Here is a 27,108-nt window from a genome sequence, read left to right on the forward strand (position 1 = left end):
AGGAGCAAGCTTGCTAGAGAGGAACGTCCTGGGAGAAAGCCATTTTGAAACCAGAACTTTGGAGCAGACGCCAGCCACGTGCCTTCCCAGCTAACAGAGGTTTTCCGGATGCTATTGGCCATCCTCCAGTGAAGGCACCCGATTACTGATGTGTTACCTTGGACACTTTATGGACTTAAGACTGTAACTGTGTAGCCAAATAAACCCCCTTTTTATAAAAGCCAATCCATCTCTGGTGTTTTGCATTCCTCAGCATTAGCAAACTAGAACACTACCTGATAAAATATTTTAGAAAGTCCAGCAGAAAAGCTACCTTTTCCATAAAGCCTTCCTTTAGCTCTCCCAGCCCAATGTGAATTTTCCAATTTCTCAACTCCAGTATTAAGTAGTTGATGCCCCATATAGAGCATACACTCCATCTTGCATTATGATTAACTGCCGTGTTAAGTTTTTCTTAAACAGAGAAACTCTTCCTTCACTATAACCACAGAATCCTTCTCTCCATCCTCTGCCACATACTACATACCCCCACGGTTATAGGTCGGCCCAAATACGTAATTGTGTGGTACAGGCACCCTATTTCGTTTTTAAACTATGATATTTTGGGGAACATTGCTCACTTTTCCTGCTTATGTCTCTCAAATACTTTGTTCTCAAATTTTGGCTATTGTTTTTACAGATCTTTTCACAGGGAGACGTTGCTTTAACGTTAATCGACAAATAAGGCATTAAACAGTATCCCTGCCCTCAAGAGATTTACACTCACATCAAATGTACCTTAGTGTCAATACAAAATAAATGCTATCAGGACTCTAAGAGGAGGTGCTATGGGGTCAGGCTTATATGTAAATGACACTAGAGACTGTGGGGTAGAGATGGGGTGGGGTAGGGAAAGGCAAGTAGGGAGACAAGAATAAAGATTAGCTGGGGCAGAAACATTTCGTTTAGTCAACTCACATATAACACTCTAGGGCAGTCCATGAGTGTCTCCATTTTCTAACATTGCTGGACTTGTAACTGAGAGCTGAGGATAAGCAAAATAATCACAAGCCTCCAACAGTGCCCTCTTATTTGCCCATATTACCTAAGACTATTTGCCCAACCCTTTCCTCAGCATCTGGGTGGTCCAATGATTAAGACTTCCGTATGGAAAAAAAACTCTGGCATATAAACGACAGCAGCGACTCGCGAAACAGAGCTCAGATGAGCACCCCCCGCGGAGAGACACAACAGGAGCCCGCGAGCCAAGCTCCCGAAGCCACCATTATACAAACCGCCAGCGCGCCCGCCCGAGGGCCGGAAGGTGTATGCTCCGCCCAGGCTCGGCCCCGCCCCTGTTGTTTTTTCTTGTTTGTTCTCGCTGACGCCTTTCCGGAGGACTGACCCTAGAACCGTGATCTAGGCGCACTTCTCTCACTCCTCACTTCCGCTTCCTTCAAATAAGGAGTCCGGATTCTCCCTTCCCCCATATTCCTCACCCAGGCGGCGGCGGCAGAGGCAGAGGCAGAGGTGGTTTGTGATGTTTGGCTTCAAAAGAAACGCGGTAATCGGACTTAACCTCTACTGTGGGGGGGCCGGTTTGGGGGCCGGCAGCGGCGGCAGCGCTACCCCTCCGGGAGGGCGGCTTTTCTCGCCCGGGAAGGAGACCTCCCGGCGAGAAGTAGGGGGAGGGGAAGCCGGCGGGGTGATTGGCGGAAGCCCGAGCGCTATCCCCCCGACAGTCCTCGCGCCCGACGCCCGGAGAGTTGCGCGGCCGGCGCCCATTGGCGCGGAGGGCCCAGACGTCACCGAGACCCCCGCGAGGCCGACGTTCTTCGCGCCCACCCGCCGCACGTCGCCGCCTGAGGAGATGCAAGCCTCGGCCGCCGACGCCATCATGTCGCCCGAAGAGGAGCTGGACGGGTACGAACCGGAGCCGCTCGGGAAACGGCCAGCCGTCCTGCCTTTGTTGGAACTGGTCGGAGAGGCCACTAATGTCCCCAGCACGGACGGGTCACTTCCCTCGACGCCGCCCCCAGCAGAGGAGGAGGAGGACGAGTTATACCGGCAGTCACTGGAGATTATCTCTCGGTACCTTCGGGAGCAGGCAACCGGTGCCAAGGACGCAAAACCATTGGGCGGGCCTGGGGCCGGTAGCAGAAAAGCTTTAGAGACCCTGCGGCGGGTCGGGGACGGTGTGCAGCGCAACCATGAGACGGCTTTCCAAGGTAAGGGGGTTAGTCACGAAGGTCGCACTGTCTTTTTTCCATCTCTCCTGGATTCAACCACCCAGGGTGGGTAGAAACCGAAAGAGTCATTGTTGAAAGAAGTCTGATCTATTTCTGAGACCAGAATATTCTGGTCATGAGTCATTGTTTCCTCCCATCTTTATTTTGGAAATGGCAGCTTTGTTTAAGCCCGGAAAGGGTGGGATGTCAATTTGCAAGTGGGGTCGTCCTGAGTTGTATAGAGTCCAAATAGTGATTTCCCCCGCGGTGGGCGGGCGGTTAATGGTTCCCTGGTTTAGACAAAGGAGGCGGTGAGAACTTTGCATGGCTCTTTTTCCTCTCAGGCATGCTTCGGAAACTGGACATTAAAAACGAGGATGATGTCAAATCTTTGTCTCGAGTGATGGTCCATGTTTTCAGTGACGGAATAACAAACTGGGGCAGGATTGTGACTCTTATTTCTTTTGGTGCCTTTGTGGCCAAGCACCTGAAGAGCATAAACCAAGAAAGCTGCATCGAACCGTTAGCAGAAAGTCTCACAGATATTCTTGTAAGAACGAAACGAGACTGGCTAGTCAAACAAAGAGGCTGGGTAAGTTTACTTTCAGAAGGGAATGGGGGGCAGTTGGAAGTGGGGCTATCTAAAAGTATTATAAGGCACAATTAAATTTTCAGGCTCTTAAGTTACGGACCTCAGATTTGATGTTGGCTTAAGTAGTGGATCCAAAGATAGTGGCATGGCAGTCCTGGTTTTCTAAAAGCTGTTATTACTGGTTGTTGTGTTCTTTGGCTATGGTATTTTGTTATAATTCAGCTGGATACTCTTTATACCAGTGGATTTCAAACCATAAAGAAATAAGAATCACCTGGAGATGATAGATAAAATACATTTCTGAGTGGCTCCACCCATGACTTTGATTGACTAGATAAGGGGTGGAGCCCAGGAATATGAATTATGATACAGAAGGTATACTTAACTACATTGGGAAGCACTGCTCTGTGCAGTTAAGATATATGGTGGGAATTTGAGATTAAGGGCTTGCATCTTTTATCTAAATAATGGTTACTCTCAGAGTCCCTTTGTTTAGTTTATCCTAATATGACCAAGTTTCCACTGTAAAATCAAGTTTATCATGGGTGACTACTTAACTGCTGTAAGGAACCAAAGAACTAGGGAAATGTCTTTTTTGCAGCCTGGGAATGAATAATAATTGGTTTGTGATTGTGTTTTTTTTTTTGAGAAGTTAGATATTTTAATTCCTCTTTTTCTGTAAATAGTGTTTTGAAGCCAGTGGAAACCCATATTTGAAGATTTTCTTTTTCTTTTTTTGTTTTCTAGGATGGGTTTGTGGAGTTCTTCCATGTAGATGACCTAGAAGTTGGCATCAGAAATGTGCTGCTGGCTTTTGCAGGTGTTGCTGGAGTAGGAGCTGGTTTGGCATATCTAATAAGATAGCCTTGTAAGTGCAATAATTGACTCTTAATCAACTCCAGGCACCAAAACCACACACTCCTGCCATGAAATTGAAGTTGGACATCAAACTGCCCAGGCTGTAACCTCTCCTCTAAGAGTTGTATTCTAGCATCCTAGCCAGAAATACAAGTGGCAAGAGGATTATGGCTTAACAGGAATAAACATGGGAAAAGTAGTTCATACTTCCTTGACGAGCAGAGTTTCATTTCAGTAACAGGCAAAGTTTGGGAGGCCATGGAGGAGGTCTTTTAGGTTTAGTGAAGATGATAGGGTGGAAAGAAAAGACTTAATTTCCTTGTTTAGAACAGAGGAGTGGCCAGTAACCAGCCTAGTCATAGAGTTCATTAAATATGCCCACTGGAATTCATTAACTTCTGTAGTGTTAAAAGAGAAGCACTAACAATACCAGTGACTTGGGTAAAATGGATTTAAGCTACAAGTAATAGAATTATGATTAGAAGTCTCAGTACTGTACAACAAGAGTGTGAATGGAAGCTTTTTCCTCTGAAATTAGCTTTTCTGGGTATAGTTCTTGAATTTACATTAGAAGTTTTTTTCATACCCTTTTAAAATTTTCAGCTTCTGTGGTTAGGAATCTTTCTTAAAGCTTTTCTATTCTCAACTTTGACCTGTCAGTTCTAGAGTATGTACAGAAACAATTAGTGTAGATGTATACCACCTGGTTGTAGTGGAACAGTTCTGATTTAACTACACAGGCTTTATTTTGCCTATTTGATTTTGGTAGGTAGTTTTTAGATAGGGGTGTGTGTGTGTGTGTGTGTGTGTGTTTGTTTTTTTTTAAGGGCCTGGGATTGAGATGTTGAGGAGTGGACATTTATCCTTTCAAATTGCCTGTGATTCAGCAGCCACTCATTTGAGTTCCTTCATTTGACCAAATTTAAATAGTGAAATTTAAACTGAATTCATGAGCTCATCTTCAAAGCTTTTGGTAAAGATTTTCAGCTGTTCCAAATGGGACTTATTAGCAGTATGTGTATAAAAAGAACACATCAAGTGGATGAGAGAAATTTGATCCCTTGTTTGCTTAATAAATTGTAAAATGATGGCCTAGAAAAAGCAGGCTAGAGTCTAACCATGGTGCTATTATTAGGCTTGCTTGTTAAACACAGGTGTAGGCCTTGTATTGTTTAATTTCTATTAATGATTCCCAAACTGTTTAAAAATTTCACATTGGCATCTCTTTAAATTTCAGACTTGATGTTCTGTCAAACTTAACTGTCCTTTTTTGAAATATTTGCTGCTTGTTCTGCTCCCTCATAGATACTTACAGCAATTCCTATATCTTTGTCATCCTTAGACTCTCAGTGGTCCTTTTAGTTTTGGGCACTGTGAACCCCAACTGGAAACTTAAGTAACCCCCTAGAAGTCCACAGACCTTAATCTTGCACGAATCTTACCCTGTTGAGAGGTGGTAGTACCATGGTTGCTGGGTCAGTAACAGTCACGGGGTGGAGGGAGGCCCTTTTCCTTGGACTTTAGAACTTTTTCGGTTGTAACTTTATCCCATCAAAAGTCCACTTAGGAATTTTCAGAGAAGGGAACATCTTATGTGGCTTTCTCTCAAGTTTCCTTTGCGTTCGGATAATGCTCACTTAAAATTTATTGGAAGGGTGGGCTTTGTTGGACTTAAAGAGTTATATAAAAGCTACTGGTAAACTGAATAATACTTCTGAAGTGGAACTAGCGTCATTTGAAAGCTTCAGCCTCAGAACTTGACCTTTAGTCTGTGGACTCCAGATAAAAATAGGCATAAATAAAATGACTAAGAATGTAATAGGGAAGAACTGCCCTGCCTACCTACCCCTCTCCAAGCCATAGGGTCATCTTGCTAGAGCTATTTTTACCTTTGTATTTATCATTTTTGATCATAAAACCACTTATTTATATCATGTGTTTCTAAGGACCTAAAGGCACTTTATGTAGTTTTAAATTAATCTTAAGATCTGGGTAAGGCAACAAAAAAGACCTGTCTCCCCGTATTCAGTTATGGGGGTAAGCACATACATAGATGTAAATAGGTGGAGTTTAGTGCCCCTGTGTCCCAGTTCTCACTAGGTGTGACTGCTAAAATATTGAAGGAGATCTTAGCTAATATTTTACGTTGGGGCTGTGAGAGCTTAGGGAGCCCAAGTGCTTTGGGAAAGGAGGCAGGGTGTTGGTTTATAGGGAGGAGGCACGTGGTCTAAGTGCTGACCAGCTGCATAGTTCAGGCAAATTTTCCAAAATGGAAAGGGAGGGGCCGCTTGGAAAGATGGCACTCTCAGTGACTTCTGTTTGTCTTATGCTTCTCTCAGGGAAAAATATGTCGTCCTCTAGTGTTCGTGTACATCCTATGGTCTTGGTTAAACAGCTAGTGCTTCTGACAGCTGTGCCAGGAAGGGTTAGGACCAACTACAAATTAATGTGGGTTGTAAAATGTAGTGTGTTTCCCTAACTTCCTGTTTTTCCTGAGAAAAGAATAAATCTTTTATTCAAATGCAAGGTGTGGCACTGGTCTTTTTTAATCAACCCTGTCTTCCTCCCCCTTCTTAAGCAAGCCTTTTAGGGAAGTCAGCTGAGCAAATATGTAGAGGTATTAAAAGCAGCCCCATGAAGCTACTTTCCCTTAGAGCAAAGGACAGGTCCTTTCAGAATACACTCTTTCATTCAACTTAACGAGTTGTTGGGTTTTTATTAAATATATTATCACTGTACTTTGGAGTAGTTCCCGTACATTTTAATACAAAAATCAAAACTTCCGACCTGATTTCTTCTAGTCACCAAATATTGATAGAATTCTGAGGTAAGAGGGTTCACTGCAGCAGCTATTCCATCTCCCTTCACTCTTAGACCTACTGAGGTAAAGGAGGAAGCCAGACGAATTTACACCAAAAGTTAAGAGTTCTAATAACGTTCTTGGTAGTGATGTGCTTTTCCCCTACCCTTTCCCAGTAAAAAGTTGAAAATAAGTCAATTTCAGAAACCCTATTTTGCCTTTATTTTCAGCCACCTTCACAGGGAAGGGGGGTGGGGATCATCTTGGATAAGTGCAACTGTGAGTTTGCATATTGGTTTTAAGCCCTGAGCACCAGAAGTTAAATCATGCAAAGTTTTGTACCTTCCCCCACTCAGGTTTTGTCTGCATATTTAAAAGTGAGTTTCTGCTTGGAAATCCCCTTTTCTGGAGCCTAACTACCAAAGGCAATTTATTTATTTATTTTAACTTTTTACAAAGCTAGCTGTAGTTTATACAAGTGCACTGGCAAGCAGAGGGGTGAAGGACACCAGGCCCTAAATTTTGGCCTAAGTCAGGTTCTGTGTGGAGCTCTTGCTCCTACTGATGGACTGAATCTGAACATGTTCCTGTGGCAATATTCCTTAGTTTAACACCTTAAAAATTACAATGGAGGGTAACCAGATAACATGAATCACTAGAGGACTCAGAATAATCAACCTTTATTTGAAACACCAAGTCTTTCAGTTCCTGTTTGGAACTCTTGCTTCATACTGCTATTTCACAAATTTTTTCTTTAGAACAGTTGTGACAGCTGGAGGGTTTTACAAAATTTAAAGTGAAACAACTTGTACAACTGGTATGTACCAAGGCTCCAGTCAGATGCCCAGAGCATGGACCATTAATTCTAGAGTGCAAGACAATCAGCTGAGTCTCTGTCTACCTATTTCTTTGTGCTTTATTTGTTCAAATGATCACGGAACTTCGTCTTCTTGAACCCTCCTGTACTGTTCAAAGGCTTCTCAGTTTCAAGATTGAAAATTTGACTCTTTTCTCTTCCCCTTAGTTCCAAAGTTGTTACAGTGTTATCTTAGTTATGTGAGGCATGTGGAAAGATGGGGGTTGGGAGTTGGAGACAGATGGAGAACTCAGTGTTCTTTAGTGATAATTTTTTGTGAAGTAGAAATATACGTGTGGCAGACTTCCCCAGTCTTGTTCCCACGCTACACCTGGTTTCTGTTTTGCAGTTCCTTTATCTGCAAAGAATAATAGTTCCTGACCATTATGAAAATACTACACTGGAATTTACCCTTTCCAAGTTTGTGCTTCCATGGCTTATTTCTGTCTTTAGTTTCGATAGTCTTACTTTGCCTTCTTCCCTCATTCCCTGTTCAGGTATTACTTTTAGTTTAATAATAATTCTTCAACATCACAATGAGCTGGGACATTTAATGGGAGTTCTAGGCGGCGGCCAGATATTGAGAGTCTCTCATCCATTATATGGCAGTGGACTGCTTACTATGTACCGTGTACTGTTGTGAACTGAATAGACTAATCCTTCCTCTCAAGAAACAGGTGAAAAAAAAAGGCTGGGAAACAGTTATAAAGAAACACGACAGCTAAATGCAGTGTAATCTTTGCATACTAGAGGGGAAAAAAAAAGCTATAAAGGACATTATGGGAAAATTTGAATGTGGACTTTTGGGTAGATAGGACTGTTATCAATGTTAAATTTCCTGATTGTATTAATTATGTTGTGTTATGAGAATGTCCTTGTTCTTAGGAGCTATGTGTTGATGAATTTATGCATAATGAATCCATAGAGTGAGAAAGCAAATGGGGAAAAATGTTAAAGATAACAATTTAGTAGGACATGGAAAAAATAATTGGAAAATCAGTGCACAGAGTGCTCTAATTAAAGATATTCTCAGATAAAGAGGTAGGACAAAGCAAGGTGGCAACTTCTGGATGTAGATGGTGGCCAAGAAGTCTTCACAGAAATATGTAAAGGATGGAAAGGAAACAAACATGCACAGAAGTGAGTTGTGAAAGAACCTCGGTAGGGGGTGGGGGTTGGTTAGTAGATAACTTTTTTCTAAACATCATTTAGTCTTCCCTACTTCCTCTTCAACCATACTTGGCCAATGAATGTGTCTCTTCAATTTCTTGCATTTTAGAATGTTGGGAAATACTGGTAGAAAAAGAGATAATGTCCTTTTGGTCTTAATAGTAGTCTGAATTGGGTGTATGGCACAGAGCTAGGTGGCTTGTGTCTATCTAGGAAGTTAAAAAAAAAAAAAGATTCCATGCTTCCTCTATCATGTTAAAGTCGTGACCCAGAACACAATCTCGGGATCATAACCATCACTGGATTTAGAGTGGAGGGGCTGGCACTGGCAGATCTGCTTTGCATAAAGTTGCCCTTTATGTTTAAGATATGTTAAAAGCTCAGCCATCTCATCAGCCATCTTGTCTTTACCCCTACTGGTTCACATAGCCAGGAAAAGGAATCAAGTTTTTGAGTATAGGCCTCACAGCCTATGCTTTCTGCAGAACAGAATTTTAGTAAGAGATAATCCTCAAAGTCATTGAACTGGACCCTAAAATGATTAGTAGGGATTCCCACTGTCCTTAATTCTGTTCCCGTGGGAGACTTCATTGCAGCTATTCTCATTCTGGTTCGGAAAACCAGTTTGCTCTGGCTGCCCTGCCTTCCTCACAGGCTGCATTCTTGCCCATGATCTCATTGTTTTGGCTTCTCTGCCTGTATAAATCCACAGCCAGAGCCCAGCCCAGGCCCCTGACTAGCTGGGGCTGCATTCCATTCAGAATTTCACCACCCCCACTTTATGTTCTTCCCGCCCTCATGTGGTCTGTGCATGTTTATTCAAGTTAGCCTGGGGACGAGGTGTGCTGGGAAAAAGAGCCAAAGAAGCAGACAAGGCAAAGAATGTTCTAACTGTTGGGTTTCATCCTGGATTAGGTGTTTTACACCTTATTTTGATTAAGAAACAGTTCTTCAATTCAGTGCCCCTACAAAAAAAGTCTAGGAGCAAGAACTGGTTTGGGAAATTTTGCTACACATTTCATAGTCTTCCCCTACTGGGCTAGTTATGACTCTGGTTCCCCATTCAGATGGGTGGGGGGGGGGTATTGCTTTCATATGCATTTTACTCTTGAATCTCCTATCTGCAGATCTATCACCCATTTCCTTCCTGAACTCACACCTCCATTCCTTAAATTGCCTAGAGCAATCCCCTCACATCTCCAGTCCTTGATGGAAATGGGGGGAGGGGAGACAGCTGGTTTGCTCAGAGAGAGCGCTGTTAAGTTTCACTGCTTCGTTACCGAAATTTTCTGAGGGAAGCATATCTTATTTCCTCTTGACCCTAAAAGCCCAGGTCTAAGAAAAGGTGGGGCACACCTCAGCTGAGAGGTACACTTTCAATGGCTATGAGAAGTGTTTTAAAGTTTTGGATTAATACTATATTCTTAAACAGTATACTCCTTTCCTTCCCCCTCCTCTTCTTCATTAAAAAAAAAAACAGCAAACAAAACTGTGGACTGAGGCTGTGGGAGGTGACTCTGGTTTCTCAGAAATCCCTCAGGCAAATAGAGAAACAGAGGGGAAACAATTTTTTGTCAAAATGAGGTTTGTGTGTGTTTTTCTTCTAAAACAAGATGTCTTGTTTTTAACTTTAAGGAACAACAGCTCTACAGCGGAGCTTTGTGTAATGGGGAGGAGTGGTTGGTTACATGTTTCTTTGCCCCTTTCCCCCACCTCCGAGTTCGGTGTTGGGCCTAATATCTTCCATTTCCCGTCCTGAACCATGAAAGATACATCAGTGCTAATGATGAATGGAAATTTTTTAATATATAGAATAAACTTGGTAAGAAGTCTCAGACAGATTATTCTAAAAAGAATGCAATTGTATTGCTTTTAAGTGCAGAACTTATTTATTAACATAACATACAACTTTGAGTGCTAATAAAGTTTGTCCTACAAAAAAAATTGACACCCTTAGGACAATTCTACACAAGCCTGTTTGCATGACAGTGTATGTTAAAAATTATGTATACTATAATTATTTTCTGGACCCAAATACTGAATTCATCTGAAAGACTTTCATTTCTTAAACCTTGGGTTGAAAAATAAAATGTAGACAGGAGTTTCCTAAAATGCTGAAAAATCTTGAAAGACATTTGAAAACAACAAAAACACTCGAAACCATCCAAGTTATGGATCATCATGGCCCAAATTACTGCGTATTTTAATAACAGGGTGACCTTTGCAAGTGAAATTGAATAGAACAAGGGCATTTATGTAGAAAGTAAAAAGTGATAAGACCAGGCTAGGTCTCAGGCTTTAAGTTTCTCCCCTGTACACTGGATTTAACAATACTGTCTTCCCTATCTTATTGTTGGCAAGAATTTAAAAAGAGAATATATATACAAGTGCTCTGTTTTAAAGCACTATACAAAAGTAAGGCATTTCAGCAAATATCCCACAAGGGTTTACTCTATAGCCATTTTCAAGTTGTTAAATTCCCTATAAGAAGCAACCAGGAACCAGGCAGCAGTACGTAGTAGTACGTTGAATTACAAGTTATACAGCTGTATTTTGAGGCCCAGAGTTGACACAAACAGGACTTTATGGCTGGGCAGAGCAGGAATTCAGTCAGACAGTTGGCAAACGGTCCACCTGCCGACTCTGCCCTGTTGCCTGTTTTTTCTGTATGGCCATGAGCTTTTTTTTTTTAATAAACATATTTTTAAAAGCTTGAAAAAATCTAATATTTTGTGACACATAAAAATTATATGAAATTCAAATTTCAGTGTCATAAAGTTTTACTGAGACACAGCCACATCCGACCACTTACATAATGGCTCTGGTTCCATCTGTGCTGCAACAGCAGAGTTCAGTAGTTGCCTACAAAGCCTAAAATGTTTACCATCTGGCCTTTAGAGAAAATGGTTGTCCACCACTATGCTACAGCTAAAAAAGTCTCGTTTTGTGATGAAAGAAACAGGCAACTAATAGTCAATAGTAGGGACTGGAGGGAGCTAGAGATGAAAGAGAATGGGTGTCCTGGCTCAAAGGGCAGATTAACTCTGAAACCTTCCCATCAAGAGGAGGACCTTGCCACCTTTCTTTTCAGCTTACAGAGGACCCCAGGGATACAGTCTACTCATTTTTCTGAATAACCCCACCCTCCTTCACCCCGTTTCTTTTCCTCTTCGCTGGAAGTCCTATGGGGCTGTCTCTTAAAGATTTGAGTCAGGCAAGTGAGGACAACAGCAGCCTCCCCACCCCTCCCCCCACCCCCACCCCCAGCCAATCTAGAACCTTCCTGAAATCTAACTCCTCCCTCCCCTAACTATTGAGGTTCTTTCCCAGGCCACTCAAGGGCAGTTCTCTAGTGCTCACAGTGGAAATTCTCTGTTCTGTCTTGTTTCCAGCCATCCCCACACCTCCCCTTCAACTGATGATTCTCTAGGATCTAACTGCTCGTGTTGGAGCCCCCGGTTTACCTTAGTCTTTCACTAGTCTTTTTCATTCCTCCCTTAAATCCTTTCTACCTTCACACGTTGGACCCTAAACTCCCTCCTCTTGAGTTTTTCCCAATGTCAGGTTAAGGAGCCCCAAATCAAGATTTGTGCTGGCTACTCTGGGGTTAACCCAAACTGTTTATCTTTCTTGTTGACAGATTTAAGATTTAGGTACTTTCCTGAGGCTCTCTACTTCCGGTAGAATGTGCCTCCCGCTCTATAAAGCTAACACCCCTTCATCACCTATGACAAAAAAAAGCCCCTACTGCTCTAACTTCTCCACCTAATTCTCAGCACCAGAGATGGTGGATTCCAGAGTGTTGGTAGAAGGGGTGGGAACCCTGGAAACTGCCCCCCCACACACACACACTATATATATATATATATATATATATATATATATATATATATAAACTATAACCTCTAGCCTAGCATGTTTCTCCAGGTTCAAGGAGAGGAGAGGTCTCCCTCATTCGGTTTACTCTGGTGGGGTAGGGTGTTAAGTTAAAATGCAGTCTCTGTAAAACTGAAAAGAGGAAAGCAAGAAATGAAAGAGGATCTGGTTGGAGTGACTCCGGAGGAGAGCTTCTCGTTGCATTTTGTTTTTGCTCTATTCCTCTCTCTAGATCCTCCAACCATAGTTCTCTTATAAATCTGTTCGAGGGTAGTTTAAGGCTGAGACACTCACACATGGGGCTAGCAACTGGCTTCCTAGCTCTGTTTCACTCCTAGTAATCAAGGAGGTGTCATCTGGATGAATCCAGGTGAACGGTATGTTAAAACTCTCCACTAGGCCCACCCCTGCAGCTGTGAGCACCTGCTTACATGGTGGTCCAGAGGGTTGGGGAAGTCTAGGGCTAAATTTAATCCAAAGGCTGCAGTTTACCTTGGGGGTTATTTGCCCCAGGGAAAATACAATGGGGAGGGGATAAGGACTTCTGACCCAGCTGAACTCCTGAGACCTCAAAAGCTCACTCAAGTACACTGACATTAAAACCACAATCCCCCTCCCCCAGCAATCACATGACAAGCCCTCAGTAACTCTGGTGGCCTTTTGCATACTCGATCTCTCCTCTGCACCTCAAGATTGTTCCTATCACTACCCCACCCCCACTTCAGTTCTCGGGGTCCAGTTCTTCTGAGTCCTCCTCTAAATTCTCTCCAGTGCTCCAAACCTAGGGCCCCTCCACCACAATCTCCCTGCTTTTTGTTACAGCTTCCTCTCTCCTAATCCTCCAGGGGGGTTCAGAGGTCAACAAATAGGTGTCTGGCCACACTACTCTCCACTAAGGGGCCAGGAAAAGGGGTTGCTTGGTCAGGTTCCCCTTCCTGTGAACTTCCACATTGACTCCATACTGACCTAATGACCCAAGGAAGAAGTTCCTAGGTAGGGGTTGCACTGATCCTAGCTTTAAAACGGGGAGAGGAAAGGAGGCAAATCCCCAGATGAGAGCCCATGTCCTGAGAAGTCAGAGGCTAGAGGCTGTGAGAGAGCTCAAGGGGCTATCAGAAATAGGAGGTGCTGAAGCTGAGGGGACTCTAAGAGGGGCTGCGGCTGCATTCCCCACCTGTGATTGGTTCTCAGGCTCAGGCCAAACTCCAGACCTGCCCAGCAACAGCCCCAAGACCCAGAGGGTGGGGCCCTGTGGGGAAGTCAGCTGAGCTGGGGCCCAGCCGGCAGCTTCCTGGAATCGCTGGGAGGGCCCCGCTAATCACCACCACCCCTCCCTCAATCCAAGGACTCCGCCTCAGCCTTCAGCCTACAGGGCTGACTCTGGTTACACTTCGCTAGTCTTCGCATGTCTTCTGAGTTCCCTTATACGTTCAACAGAGTGAACTTTATAAGAGTATCATAACCCAAAGAGTTTCGTACTCCCTGCTCTGGGCAAAAGTCAGTTTCATTTTCTTTCCCTCCATTCCCTTTTGCCTCCTTCCTCACCCACTCTCCTCCCAAGATGTTTTCCAAATTCTTCTTTCTCAGCCACTTCCAACTCAGAGAAAGCTTGAGTCCCAAGGCGACAGTATGAGGGAGGGAGGGAGAAGCTGCTAGAGTAGAGAAATCCTGTCTCCTCAGCTAACTCCAGTGTCCTTCACAGGGTCTATGTATGCTCAGGAAATAGTAGTCACTGACTTAAACTGGCTCTGCAGACATTTCATTAATGGTCTTACTCAGCCAGACCTGTGGAGGTGCAGGGATGGGGGAGGAATGCTTCCAGTGGAGAAGGAAATCTGCTTTCTGTTGCAGTCTCCCTTCCCAGGCTTGGGGACCCCTGGGAAGTCTGCCTTCCAGAAGTGTAGTGTCAGACCTCAGAATTGTAGAGATCAGGATGAAGACATGTATAATAGAAGAGGGTAAATCCCTCCCACACCACCTCTAGCAAGTTATTTACCTTGAGAGAAGAAATGGATTGGGGGGGTGGAGGGAAGGAGGAGACCACGGTGAGACATCTCTGAAGAATGTGTCTTTGGCAGGACATCCAGTACTGCCTTGGCTCCTCCCTCAATCCTGCCCCAAGTCCCCTAGAGCCTGGCTCCTCCTCCTCCAGCTGTTTCCACTGAGGAAAGGGATGGGGGCGGGTCCTCCTCCTCCAGCTGTTTCCACTGAGGAAAGGGATGGGGGCGGGTCACTTCCCTTTCCCCCACCCCATGAAGAGCAATAAACCAAGAGCAAAATGGGGAAATGAGTAATAGCAAAAAGATGAGGAGGCAGGAAAGCAGGGCCAAAGAAAAGGAACAGGAAAAAAGACCCCTGAAAAGGCAGCTGCAAACTGAAAAGGAGTACTAAATTCCAAGAGACTTTACAGGAAGACTCAGCACACCAAGAAACCCACCATAGGTCCTGCATTTATAGGTCCTGCATTATTACCCTCAGCTCTGGACCCAAGCTCCCAATGCCATACCTAAATCAGGAGAAGTGGCGACCTCTAGTGGCCAGTGGTCAACCTGCAGGACCTAGGATCTGTCCGGCTCTTATCTCAGGTGATTTGGGCTCATCTGGGACCAAATTCTCTCCTCCTGGGCCATAAATGCTGTCTCCTTCCCACCCTTCATTCTGACCTAGGTGACCTGTATGGCTGGGTTCTAAAAAGGACAATGAAGAGCCTGTTTCTCATTTGTCATAATCCTCTTTAATAAAAAATAAATTAGTCTGGGGTGGGAACCACTTTAGGAAGGAGGGAGTGGGGGCAGGGACTAGGGTGTCTTATTGTGACATTTCTCTTTTTCACCCTCTTCTCAGCTGGCTCTCTTTAAAGCAGGATGGGCAGTGGCTGACCCTCATCCCCTTCCCTAGCAAATTATGAGAGAGGTAGGGATAGAGAGAATAGGTAACAGGAGAAAGTGTCAGAGGACAAAAGGGTGGGTTAGATTTGAGGCCTGGGACACGAGAAATGAGATTTAGGGCACAAAGTTGGGATTGATGGGGTTAGCACATGCTAAATAGCTCAGAAAAGTCTAACTAAGGGAAACAGGCATTGCCCCCTCCCCATTCCTTTCAGTCTGTGTAACTTCCTTTTGAGGTTACACACATGTATGAACACACACACACATCCATGCATATTTGGGGGCACATGTGCACACACCCCACCACCCAGACTCAACCACATGTCTTGCGAGTCACTGCCAGTCATCTCTCTACTTTGAACCCCCCTGGGGGTGCATCCCTCATGAGACTGGGACAGGTTGGAGAGCCTGGGGATACAGAGTGGCCTGATCGCTGGGTGACCGATGGTGGCATGAGAAAACCATGAGGAGAGGGTCTCCCAGGCCCATTTCAGGCAGGTTCCGGAGGGGACCGCTCCCGGATATGGGCGCAAGAGCGGCAACAGGTGGCTGTGTAGTAGGGGTAGACGCAGAGCCGGGCCTGTACCACCAGGGGGCAATGTGGAGAGCTGTCCTTGCATTGATCATCTGGGGACAGAAAAGGCCAGTGGGCACAAAAGGCTCACCAAGATCCATCCTTCTGGAGCTGTGTAGCCCACTCCCACTGATCCTTTCTCATCTCTTCCCACACTTCAGCTAGCTCTATGGGGGATGTGAGGTGTAGGGGAACTCTTTACCAGAAGGCTGGCTGCAGGGTTGGCTGTTACAGGCTTGTTTCCTGGAGGGCCGCAGGTGAAGAGGGCACCGGGTGCTGAGGGTCTGGTTGGCGGTCAGGCACTGGACCTCCCTTGTCTGCATGCCCCCCTGGCAGGTGCGAGAACACTGGGGAGACCCCAGCTCTCATATCAGACCTTTGCTGTGCCCCAGGCTCCTCCTTAACCCCAGGCCTCCTCCTCCCTCTCTGAAAGGTCAAGGGGTGGGAGGTGGGGGCACTCTCCTAGGGCATTAAGAAATCCCAAATGGAGAAGGCCCACCTATCCTCCAAGTCTACAGGAAGTGGGACAATGTTAAACCTCAGCTGGGTTTGACTTGGGGCACAGGGAGACTAGAAAGGGGTGCAGTGAGAGGAGCCTCCCCCTTCCCTGGAGGTCCAGGCTGATCTGGGCAAGGAAGCTAGGCACTCACCGAACTCCAAGGTGTAGAAAACCATTGGTCCTGGCAGCCCTGCCCCTGACAGGGCTGCAGCGTGGGGGGCCTGGGCAGATGGGAACAGTTGCTAAGAGAAGTCACGTTGAACTCAGTTCCCAGCTTGGACACACAGATGACATCCCTTCGCTGTGTGCCAGAGCCACATTCTGTGGAGCACTGAAGTGGGGGAAGGGTAGGGATATAAGAGAAGGGGAACAGGGATCATTCCCACCTCCACACATGGCACTCTACTGTGACTACACCACCTCCCTTTCCTGTGCCCCTCCCAGGGTCTCAGCTCACCTCACTCCAAGGCCCAGTGTACCAGCACCATGTCATCTCACAGGGCCCCAAGCTGCAGGCTCGCATGTCAGGGGGGCGGCTTCCTGGTGGACAGCTCTGCTCACTGGTTCCTGCTCCTGCTTCCTCTTGGCCTGCCCTGGGGGCCTCCCCGCTCCCAAGGCAGACCACAGAACGTCGCTGGATTCCCGTCCCACACTCAGCTGAGCACTGATGAAAGTACAGCAGACTGTGTGAAAGGAGGCACGTGGTGACTGGACCACGGGGAAGGGAGGGAGCTTAGGATGGAAGTGTCCTTAATGCTGATCCTGGGAGACAGGGAATGCCCAGGGGCCTTGGCTTCAAGGACACCAGTCAGGTAAGGAGAGCTCCAGGAATCCTAACATAAGATTTTCTTACTGATCTCCAAGTTCCCTGTGCAAGCAATGCCTAGCACATAGTAGGTGCTTTCTCACTAAATTTTTTTGGAACTTTGTTGGAAAGGTCTGAGAGTGTCCTGGGTGTGGCATATCCGGGACCTAGGATTGGTTAAAGGGGTGTGGGGCCCACCTTGGAGCTCCAGTCGCTGTGGAACCAGGCCTTGATGCAGGGCCCCATGTCACAGGCTTCTCTGCTGGGGGGTCGTGGGGGGCCGGAACTGCACTCTCGCTCGCTCACTTCACCACCATTGTTTCCCACACAGCGAACTTGCCGGCTTCTCTGGCCTCGCCCACACCGCACGGAGCACTGAGGGGATGAGGAGGAATCCAGTTTCAACAGGGTCCCAGCTTCCCAAGCCTTCTCATCTAGCTTCCCAGCTTTTGAAGCAGGATCTGTCTTTGACCCTGCCCCCAGCCCAGCAGTTAAATGGTTTGCAGGGCTGAAGAGGTAACTGAGTATGGGACTCTGGGCGGCTAACTCCTGGTTCGTTCTCTTAACTGGCTTATTATATTAGGGTTCCATATGAGACTCTGTTTGTAAAAAGCTTCTGCTGATTAAGAAAAAGCTGGAAAATCTACCAATCTAATTCACTGGTGCCCACTCCTCTAAGATCCTCCCCACCCTCTGAAGGCCTCCTTACTTGGCTCCAGGAGGAGCGAACCTCCCAGTGGCCACAGAGCCGCAGCTGGCAGGGCTGGGTGATGTTGGGCCGGGGGAGATGTCCACAGCGCTCCAGAGGCACTGAGGAGCCACCTCCCCCAAACTCCTGCCGGCAGCGCAGTTGGCGGTGCTGGATGCCAGGGCCACAGGAGCGGCTGCAGGATGTCCACTCGCCAGTCTCCCAGCTGTGAGCATGGACAGGGCAGGGAAGAGACAGAAACACGGATGGCAGAAACAGAGCAGATACGTAGGGCTGCTGCGTGGGGGGAGAGGGAAAATATCATCTAAGGGGGGTTGGGGGCCCCTTAAAGAGAGTGGGTATATTTAGCAGTGGAGCCTGGGTTCCCTGGTAGGGTCTCAGGTTGCCAGGTTTTTCTTGCTGTCTATGGAATGTCAGCCTTTCTAAGCTAATATTGGTCTCTCTGCAGCCAGGAGCTTTCCTGTTGAGGGCAGAGTCCAGGTGAGATCCTGTGGGTAGTGAGGGTATGCTTGTCCCTGGGGCAGTTATTGTGCTTCTAGTCCCTTCACCCTCCCTGAGGGTTACACTCACTATGGAGGGCAGGGGGGGCCATGGCAGGGTTCTGAGGAGGCTGGAGGCCTGACGCCCACGGCACAGCTGTGTTCATCCAGTTCCTCTCCTGACTCACGAGAAATGCAGAGGAAAATGGGGCGCCAAACACCTGATGGGGGTGAGAGGGAAGCCAAGGGAGGTAAATGGCACAGGGTCCAGTTTCAACAGGATCCCAGGCACTGGAATTGAGATTCTACTGGAATGGGGGATTCGGGCTGGAGGTGTCAGGAATACAGGCTAGAACATGAAGGCTCACCTTTTCCACAGGAGGCCGAGCACTCAGTGTGTCCCACTTGTTTCCAGTATCCAGCTGGAAACCCCAGGGGTGTCTTGGGATGGAGTGGTGCAGGCATTTGGGGGATTCGCACCTGACGCTGGAGGGTGCCTGGGGTCCGGGCTGGGCGGGGTGCTGAAGCTGGTGGGGGTTCCACCCTCAGAATCTCTGTTTGGGGGAGTGGGGGAGTCAAGTAGGCAAATCAGATGCATCCTACTGCCTTGGAGCTCCCCCTTCAGCCTCTCCCTCCTCCTCTAGGTCTAGGGATCAGAATCTCACCAGGCTGAAGCTGGGGGAGAGGGGGTGCTGGGGTGGGGCTCTCAAAGTTTGGAGGAGGTGAAGAAATGATGTACTGATAAAAAACGCCAGGGTTTTCCTCCTGAAAGATCATCTGGGAAGAAAAAGAGAAGGTAATGAAGATTTTGAAGTGCCAAGGAAACGTACCACTAGCTCCTCCCAGAGCCTCTCTACCGCCTTGAGACCCACAGCTTCACTCTTGCAGGGAAAGGCCTTGCTCCCCAGGCCCCAGACTCACATAGACATCCACAGGCTGGGTTGTGGGGCCTTCAGCTGACAGACTCTCTCCTGTGCCCTCCTCCCGGGGTGGGCGGTTGTAACGGAAGATAGTCCCACCAGCTGTGTAGGACCCAGGGGGATCCACAGCCCAGTTCCCATTGATGATAGACTGGCCCCCAGGGCCTCGAAGTGCTGGAGGTGGAGATCAGGAAACAGGAGAGGTGAGTCATACTGTCCTCCTCTCCCACCACTGTGTTAACCTAAACAGGAGCATCCCACCAAGAATCCAAGATTCTTGACTTCTTTTTTGGCTTGTTTGCTGGGCTGAACGAAGTGTGGAGGCCAGAACCAAGAGACCAGAATGGCATAGGGACTCAAAAGAATCTGGGAGTGCTCACCAAGGTAGTTGGAGCTGGGCCGGAGCTGAGCAATCTGGAGCTGGGAGGCTCCAGCAGGAATCAACAGGATCTTCTGATACCCCAGAGGCCCTCCGCGGTCAGTGAAGTTCCCCGAAACGAGGCGACAGGTAGAACCATCACCCCCACAGACTCCACAGCCATCTGGGTGCTTGCCAGAGCCAAGGATCCCATCACAGCCAGGGCTCTGGGGAAAAAGGAGTTGAGGCAGGGGCCACGGGAAAGCCAAACACCACCTCATATCCCACTTGGGACTCTACAGCTCACCACACAGATCTTGCTGTTTCACTACAAGTGAGAATGTTTTTTTGGCCAGCCCCACCATCTCCAGCCAGCCTTCAGATAAGTTTATATATGACTGATACTATCCTTCTTGAAACACCTTTTGGCTCTGCTCTGCCCAGATTTGCATGTGAGAACCTACCCCTTTGCAATCTCAGCCTGTCTGGTGTTTTGTTGTTGTAATGAGGAATGAGAAAGAGAGAAACTCTGTGTGTGTGCATGACTGTGTCCACCCCATCCTGCCTCACCAGACAGCGTCCGGCCACACAGATGTCTGGGGCTCCAGGCTGACACAGGGTCCCATCTTGGACCTTTTCAGTGTGACGGACATAGAAGCGGAAGCCACGGGGGCGGCAGTTCAGTTCACAGCGTTGGGAACCCTGAACTAGGAGACAGGGTAGAGGGTGGTTAGTGGGGTCCCTGGTGTGAAGTCAGTTGGGAAAGGTGCCAGGACCCTGACAGACACTTTGCTTACATTAGCTATGGGGCATCCTGAGGTTGCCTAGGTCACTGTGGATCTGGGGAAGATGGCAATTCCATACTCTGAAAGGTGGGTTTGAGGGTTACACAAGAGTTGGGTTAGGTCAATTGAGGTCACTGAGACCAGCAAGGGGGTCCAAACTCTGAAAGAGGAGAAATACTTGAAACCTATGATTATATAAGAGTTTAGAGCTCATGGGGGCTTGTTTTGGCTTGACACTAAATGTAGGCCTAAAACCAAATGAATGGTGAATTGGGAGCAATTAATATACCACTCAGGATCCACCTATGGTCACCACTGGGCAGGATCTCTCTGACCACATCCTTCTCATTGCCACATCCTTCCCACCTCCTGGGATAGACATCTTCCCAGAGGAAGCCAGTCAAAGTGTTGCCTCTGGACACATCCCTCTCCTATTCTGACTCTTCTGTTGACCATCCACTTCCATCTGAGAACTAAAGTCCCTGTTTAACCCTCCTCCCCTTTCCAGGCCTGTGCCTGGGGAGTAAGAAAAAAGATATGACACAGAAACAGAAAGGCATACAGGGAGAATGGGAGGGGCTAGAAATCCTTCAGGGCTGGGAGTGAGCAGGTGTCTCCCTCTCTCCATTATCCCCCAGTCCTGAGCCGCTCCTGCCCAGAGGGTGGGCTGGAAACCTCACCTTCTGTGAAGGGCTCCCATTGATACAGCTGGCCCATGAATTCCTGGGAGTCAAAGGCTGCACACTGCAGGGCCCGAGGGTCTGGTTGCTCAGGGGGGCAGGGCTGAGGTGGGGGGATACAGAGGAGTCAGAGCTGGGGAGGAAAATGGGGGTGCGGGTCAGGGTTGGATTTGGGGAACGGGGAAATCAAGTCTACGGAAGTGCTCCAAGGCTCCTACCCTGAGGAGCTCAGAAGCCCATACCCTTATCCCCCAGGTCCAGATTGAACAAGCTGGGGACACAGACTCAGTGTCAGAGAAGCAGTACTGGAAGTCTGACAGGGAGAGGATGGGTCTGGGGAAGAACTCACCACTTGGCTGCAGGCTCTCAGCTGCTCATTCTCCCCAGAACATCTTGGGTCAGGGCTACTGGGAGTAAAGAGGCTCCAGAGGGAGCTGGAGTAAGGGCCAGCACTCTGCAGAGCCAACCGGCCATTTGGGTGGTGAGGGGCAGACTCCATGAGGGACCCATGAAGATGGCCCCCAGGTCTCCAGTGCTCCCAGGTCTGCTGGCCTCGGTCCCAAGGGACAGAAGGGAAAGGATAACGGTGTCTCCCTACTATCGGGCGACTGGCCCACCCCTGGGAACTTGGCATTCTTGGCTGAGGAAACATGGGGAAGGAGCTACTTTCTCCCAGGGAGGAGGTGGGCAAGGAGGACTCTGTGCTGGATGCCTGGGCTCTGGGATGGGACCAAGAGGGGGCAGGCCTGGTTCTAGAGGGCACTTCTGTCTGAAAAGTTCCAGGGCTTGGAAGTTCTGCTGGTGAGGTGTGGGTGTGGGCAGAGAGTTCTACAGTAGGGAGCTGAGTTTGAGGGCTCTGGTTTGAGGAGGATGGCTCTGTTCTTGGAGTCAAGGATGGAAGGGGCTCTTCCCCTGGAGAAGAAATCTGTGAAAGTTCAGATCTGGGCAGCCTCCGTGGATGCCTGCGGTTCCGATGCAGTGGCAAAGCAAAAGGCACTCTCCCATAACCGAACATCCCTGGTTTGATGGGGTCTTGTACCCGGGACCTGAGAAGGTGATGCAGACATGGGTTCACAGCTCCGGCCATCTCTGACCCTGCCACCCCAGTCCAATTCCTGGCATCAAAGATGACTCTCTTGGAGCATGTGTCCTTTGCTCCCTTTTTTTTTCTCTTCATACCAAGCCCCGCCCCTTCCCTCCAAGCTGCCCCCTCACCTCCTGGCCCCTTGAATCTCCCAGGTCTCCTCTCTCCCAAGTTGGGAAGCAGGTCCTTGAAGTGGGCCACCCCTTCCCCGAGGCTCTGGCTTGTATAGGGGGAGAGTTTCTCGGGAATTCTGGGGTCTGGGGCCCTGACCCTGGGGGAGTAGAGCTTCTGGATGTCTTGGGGGCCGGGGTGGGAGGGGGCCCAGGTGGAGTTGAGCTGTAGGGAGCTGACATGTCCGGCTTCTGCGCTGCACCCCCGCCCCACAGGGCTGGGAGCAAGAGGCCCACTGGTCCCAAGGTCCCCAGATGCCCTCAAGGCCCTGGCCCCCCTCTGGGGGTGTCTGAAGAGAGTATCCAGACAACATCTATGTGGAGAAAAAAGAGAATTAGAATGATGTTAGAAGGAACTGTAAAGACTATCTATCTAGTCCACTGCCCCAGATCACATTCATTTGTAGTAGGACTAGAACTTGGTCTTCTTGATGTTCTTGGGCAAAGAGCTAGGGAGTTGGTGGGGAGGCTGGGAGGGCCAAGTGTGAGTGAAACAGGCTTTGGCTCTGTAGAAGCTGAGGGAAACGGAGCCATGGTCCTGGAGAGCGGGGGTGGGAGATGAGGGGGAGAAGGTAGAGTATACCAGGCAGGCGGCAGGCGGCAGGCTCTCATCCCTGGCTCACCTCCTGATCCAGGCAGAGCCCAGGGAGGGTCAGAAGCAACATCAGACACAGCCTGGGCCTGCAAGCCAAAGGCAGGAGTAGGTATGTCAGACGGGAGCCAGAGGAGGTGTTACGGCACTGCCCCCTGCCCCGAGCAGGCTCCCCACATCCTGAGTGTCAACTTCTCAGAAAGCAGAAGTTACTCATCACTTCCCCGGGTCCCACCCAGTGATCTCCTTTCCCCTACTTCCAGGGACGGAGCTCCCCCTCCTCCACCAGCAATGCAACCCCACCTCTTACCTGCCAGTGCACTTCTCCATTGCTCCTCCCTCAGTTGCCCCAGGGCAAGGTAGGAGGGGACTGGTCGCAAACACACTACTCAGGCATCTGGGCGTGGAGGGGTTTGCTCTGCCCGAACTGAAGCCCGCTGTTTGAGTCTTCAGAGAGCTGGGGAGTCGGGAGGAATGACCCCTCAGGAGGATGTTTCAGAGTGAGGATAGAGAGGAGGGGAAAGATCCTACCGGTGGGAGCAGGAAGTAATGCTGCCCTTGTCCATCCTTTGAGGCTAGGGGGGCAGCGGGTCTGTCCTCTGCCTCCCAACTCCCTGCACGGTCCCCTCCCCTTGGCCCTGGGAGAAACCTCTCAGCTCTTCCCTACTCAGGTGCCAGTTCAGGCACACACAGGCAGGCTCTTAAGATGGTTTCCATCTGGCGCTCATTCCTCCCCACCCTCCACCCCCAGAAATACCTGGAAAGTTGAGGAGGGAGGGTCAGGTGAGGATATGACAGACCTCCCCGCTGAGGACTGAGGAGCTGATAGAAGCAACTTGGGCTTTCCAGAAAAAGCCATTTCCCAACCATCTCTTTTCCTACCTTCCAGCTTTCTCTAAGCTCCTTATGCTATGGTCAGGCACATCTCTGCTTGTCTCACAAACTTTTTAGCTAAAGGATAAAATAAGTGGATCTATGGTTTAATCTCTAGAGAAGATTTTCCCTCTGTGATTTAACCTTCACTCTGGGTGCCAGCATCCTGCATTGGTTTAATGAGGGCTGATTTCATGAGCAACTATAACAGGCTGGGGACACCTGGGAAGGAGAGCTGCAGCCCTTGCTCCCCAATCACAGCCTATCATTCTGAAGAGCTGGGAAGTCCTCCCTGAAGTCTAGCTTTGGCCATTGGGGAAGGGGGGCTTTGAACCCTCCCCTGGCTTCAAAGCCTGACTCCCCATCCCTCCTTGCCCTCCAGCCCCCTCCTTCTCAATTTGAGCCCTTCCAATCCCCCTTCCCCCACCCCACCCCGCCCACCATCCTGCTTTTAATTCTTGCTTTCCAGGAAAAAAAAAAAACTACTGTGTTTCTGTTGGAGCTGAGAGGCACCAGGAGAGGAGTCCAAGGAACCAGTGCTGCGGTGGGCCAGCTCAGAGCAGGAAAATGAGAGAGAAGGGCAGGAATGTGCTTGGTGGTAGCAACCCTCAGCCCTACTCCCCTTCCTGAGGTCCCAGGACTTGAGAATTTTTGCCCAGCCGAGGCAGAGGGGTCACCTCGGCTGCTCCTGGTTGGGGGGAGGGCGGTTTGCTGATGGCAGCTCCTTCCCCTGGCTGGGCTGGCCACTGAAGACAGCGACTATGCCCATGGGGCAGGAGGCTGGGGAATCCTGAGAATGGCCCACATTCTACCCAAACCCTCATCTCTCCGCCTGACTCTTGAGAACCTTTACTGAAATTGAAGGGAAAAAGAGATGAGGGTGATGGTCACTGTCTGCTCCTTCTCTGCTTTCAGGTCCCCTCTCCTCTCCCTCTCTGTCTCTGCTTCTCTCTATTATCCCCCAGGTCTGTAGCTTGCTGTCTCTCTCGATGGGTCTACCCAGTACATATAATCCTGTCCTGAGCTGGGTTTGGCTTTGGCAGTTCCTCAGAGAAGTGAGGGGTGGGGGGTGGGGGTGACGTGAGCTCCTGGGGCCCAGGCCAGGCCTGGCTCCCTCTCTGGAAAAGTCCCACCCCAACCTCCCTGCACAGCTAGGCGGGGGCCCATACCCCTTCCTCTGTGGAAACAGACACACATTTATACTTTTCATCCTTTTTCATATCCCTCACCTGGTGTCTCTAGCTAACCAGGGTGAAGAAAGGAGAGGTCAGAAATGGTCAGTCTGGTGCCAGGCTGGACACTGGTCTGGATACAACTGGGTCCTCCTGGCCACACCTCCCCAAACTGGCCAGTGAAGATCAAGGAGTAGAGACCTGGGCAGGGCTGACCCCTTCATCCCCGGAAGAATCCACCTCTGGGGAATGAGGCACCACTGGGGATGGGAGGGTGGGGTGGGAGTGTGCAGCAGAGGAAGTTTCTGGGCTGGCTGCAGAGGATCCCTCTGTCCTGGGTCAAAACGAACACCTCGGTCCTCATCGGGTCCTCCACTCCTGGGTCCTGGAGGACCGTCTGAACAGGTGTTCTTTTTGGCAGAAGTCTTCCGTCAGCAGGCTGAGGTGGATCAAGGGCACCCACCTGCATCTCTCCCTGTGCCCCTACCTTCCAATTCCAGGAGTGAAGAGGGGAGGCACGCATCCTTGAAGGGCGCCCTCCTAGAGGAGCAGGGGGGCGGGGGGGCAGGCGCTGGCTCCTACGGGGAGGTCCTGGGTATGTTTTCCAACTTTACTATGTGACTTGAGTTGGAATTTGAGCTGATTCCCTGCCCGAGTGATGGAGCCAGAGTTATTCGGAGATCGGAGCCCCCTCCCCAGGAATTCGACCCCAGGAGCTGGAAGAGTTTCCAAGGTTATAAGAGCCGGGGTTGGGGTTGGGGTCGTGGCGGGGGCGCAACCGCGGAGCGCAGGGAGCGGGAGCGGCGGGGGCACGAGGGGCCGGCGGTCTAACGGGACTGGACGGAGGGGCAGCCGGGCCCAGGGGATCCCAGGGAGGGTCGGTACCTGTTCTGCGCGCCCGGGGCGGCCGGTTAACCCTTCTGCGCCAAGCGCTCTCCAGAGGAAGCTTCGCCCGACAACAGCCTCCCCGGCCCCGAGCCCGGCTCCGGGCTCTGCAGCCTCCGGCCGCGGCCCCGCCCCACGCCCCGCCCCCGCCGGCGGCCCCGCCCCGCCCGCCACGCACCCCGGGGTGGGGGCGGCCGACCCCCGCCGCCTGCCGCCAGGACCACCCACCCGGGGCTGTGGGCCACGGCACTCCCCGAATGCCGGGCGTCCTCGGGCGGTTTGAGGGGACGAAGCCCACGACGTCCTAGCCCGGGCGGGAGGCAGCCGTGGCTCCCGGGCGCTGTCCCCCAGCCCGCGCTCTGGGCCTGGCGGGGGCTCGCGGATGTAAGGACCCCGGGCCTCGAGACCCGCTCTGGGCGGGCGGTGCGAGCGCTGTGCCTGCCCAGCTGGGGCGGTTGCCAGGGGCGCCACTGACTAGAGTGGCGCCTGCACCAGGGCGGCGTGGGCGAACCCTCGCCCCCACATGGGGGCTGCGCTGAGCACAGGGCCGAGATGGTCCCACCCGACCCGGAACCGCCTAGGGCAAAGCCTGGTCGTCCACGCGGTCTACCGAGTAAGCGCAGTGACCCCTGTCTCTACCAAGTAAGCAAGTGAATCTTCGTGTTTCTGATGGTGCCGGGGGCTTTATGAACCTGGGTTTCTTCACCCATAAAATTTTACACACAGGCTATTCTGGTCTGCTAAAGCTGCCCTTATGTAAAATACCAGAAATGGACTGGCTTTTATAAATGGGATTTGTTAAGTCACAAATTTACAGTTCGAAGGCCATAAAAGTGTCCAAACTAAGGCATCAACAAGCAGAACCTTCGCTGAAGAAAGGCTGATGGCGTCTGGAAAACCTCTGTCAGCCGGGAAGGCCCGTGGCTGGCCTCTGCTGGTCCTTTGCTCTGGTGTTCTGGTTTCAAAATGACTTTCTCCAAAATGTCTGTGGACTTCTGTCTCTCTTAGCTTCTCTCACTCAGCTCCTGTGCATCCTTGCTTGTTCTTCCAGGGCATTTCTCTCCAAGCGCCTGGGGGTTCTTTCTTAGCTTCTCTGAGGCAAACTCTGGGCTTCATCTCTTAGCTTAGCATCTCCAAGCACCTGGGTGTGTGTCGGCTTTTAGCTTCTCCCAATGCAAACTCTGAATTACATATCTTAGCTTCTCACCAAAACGTCTCTCTCAGCTTCTCTGTGCTCCTTTCTCCATGAGCTCTCTTAAAGGACTCTAGGAAACTA

The 27,108-nt window shown here is 49.5% G+C and overlaps 2 protein-coding genes across 6 annotated transcripts; one reads left to right on the forward strand and one right to left on the reverse strand.

Annotated features, from left to right (window-relative positions):
- Nucleotides 1-1,354: 1,354 nt before the first annotated feature.
- On the forward strand, nucleotides 1,355-6,183 carry MCL1 (MCL1 apoptosis regulator, BCL2 family member). The gene is made up of 3 exons (XM_037826079.1): nucleotides 1,355-2,207; nucleotides 2,552-2,799; nucleotides 3,547-6,183. Exons 1-3 carry the CDS (start codon nucleotides 1,520-1,522, stop codon nucleotides 3,661-3,663), a joined length of 1,053 nt encoding a protein of 350 aa, XP_037682007.1. The 5' UTR covers nucleotides 1,355-1,519; the 3' UTR covers nucleotides 3,664-6,183.
- An 8,891-nt stretch (nucleotides 6,184-15,074) lies between these two features.
- On the reverse strand, nucleotides 15,075-25,930 carry ADAMTSL4 (ADAMTS like 4). 5 transcript variants are annotated; one of them, XM_037826074.1, is made up of 18 exons: nucleotides 25,833-25,930; nucleotides 23,213-23,359; nucleotides 22,934-22,991; nucleotides 22,272-22,624; nucleotides 21,406-22,102; nucleotides 21,057-21,159; nucleotides 20,162-20,298; nucleotides 19,614-19,818; nucleotides 19,235-19,407; nucleotides 18,979-19,090; nucleotides 18,682-18,867; nucleotides 18,405-18,534; nucleotides 17,835-18,039; nucleotides 17,324-17,500; nucleotides 16,778-16,984; nucleotides 16,472-16,651; nucleotides 16,024-16,168; nucleotides 15,075-15,874 (listed from the first exon to the last, which is right to left on the reverse strand). In XM_037826074.1, the coding sequence occupies exons 2-18, from the start codon at nucleotides 23,230-23,232 to the stop codon at nucleotides 15,738-15,740; spliced, it is 3,225 nt and encodes a 1,074-aa protein (XP_037682002.1). In that variant the 5' UTR covers nucleotides 23,233-23,359; nucleotides 25,833-25,930; the 3' UTR covers nucleotides 15,075-15,737. The 5 variants fall into 5 exon arrangements, with proteins under 5 accessions (XP_037682002.1, XP_037682003.1, XP_037682006.1 ...); XM_037826075.1 differs by lacking the exon at nucleotides 22,934-22,991; XM_037826076.1 differs by lacking the exons at nucleotides 15,075-15,874; nucleotides 16,024-16,168 and having other exon boundaries at nucleotides 16,509-16,651; nucleotides 16,778-17,028.
- Between the last annotated feature and the right edge of the window lie 1,178 nt (nucleotides 25,931-27,108).

Source organism: Choloepus didactylus, chromosome 2, assembly GCF_015220235.1.
Source record: "Choloepus didactylus isolate mChoDid1 chromosome 2, mChoDid1.pri, whole genome shotgun sequence".
NCBI lineage: Eukaryota > Metazoa > Chordata > Mammalia > Pilosa > Megalonychidae > Choloepus > Choloepus didactylus.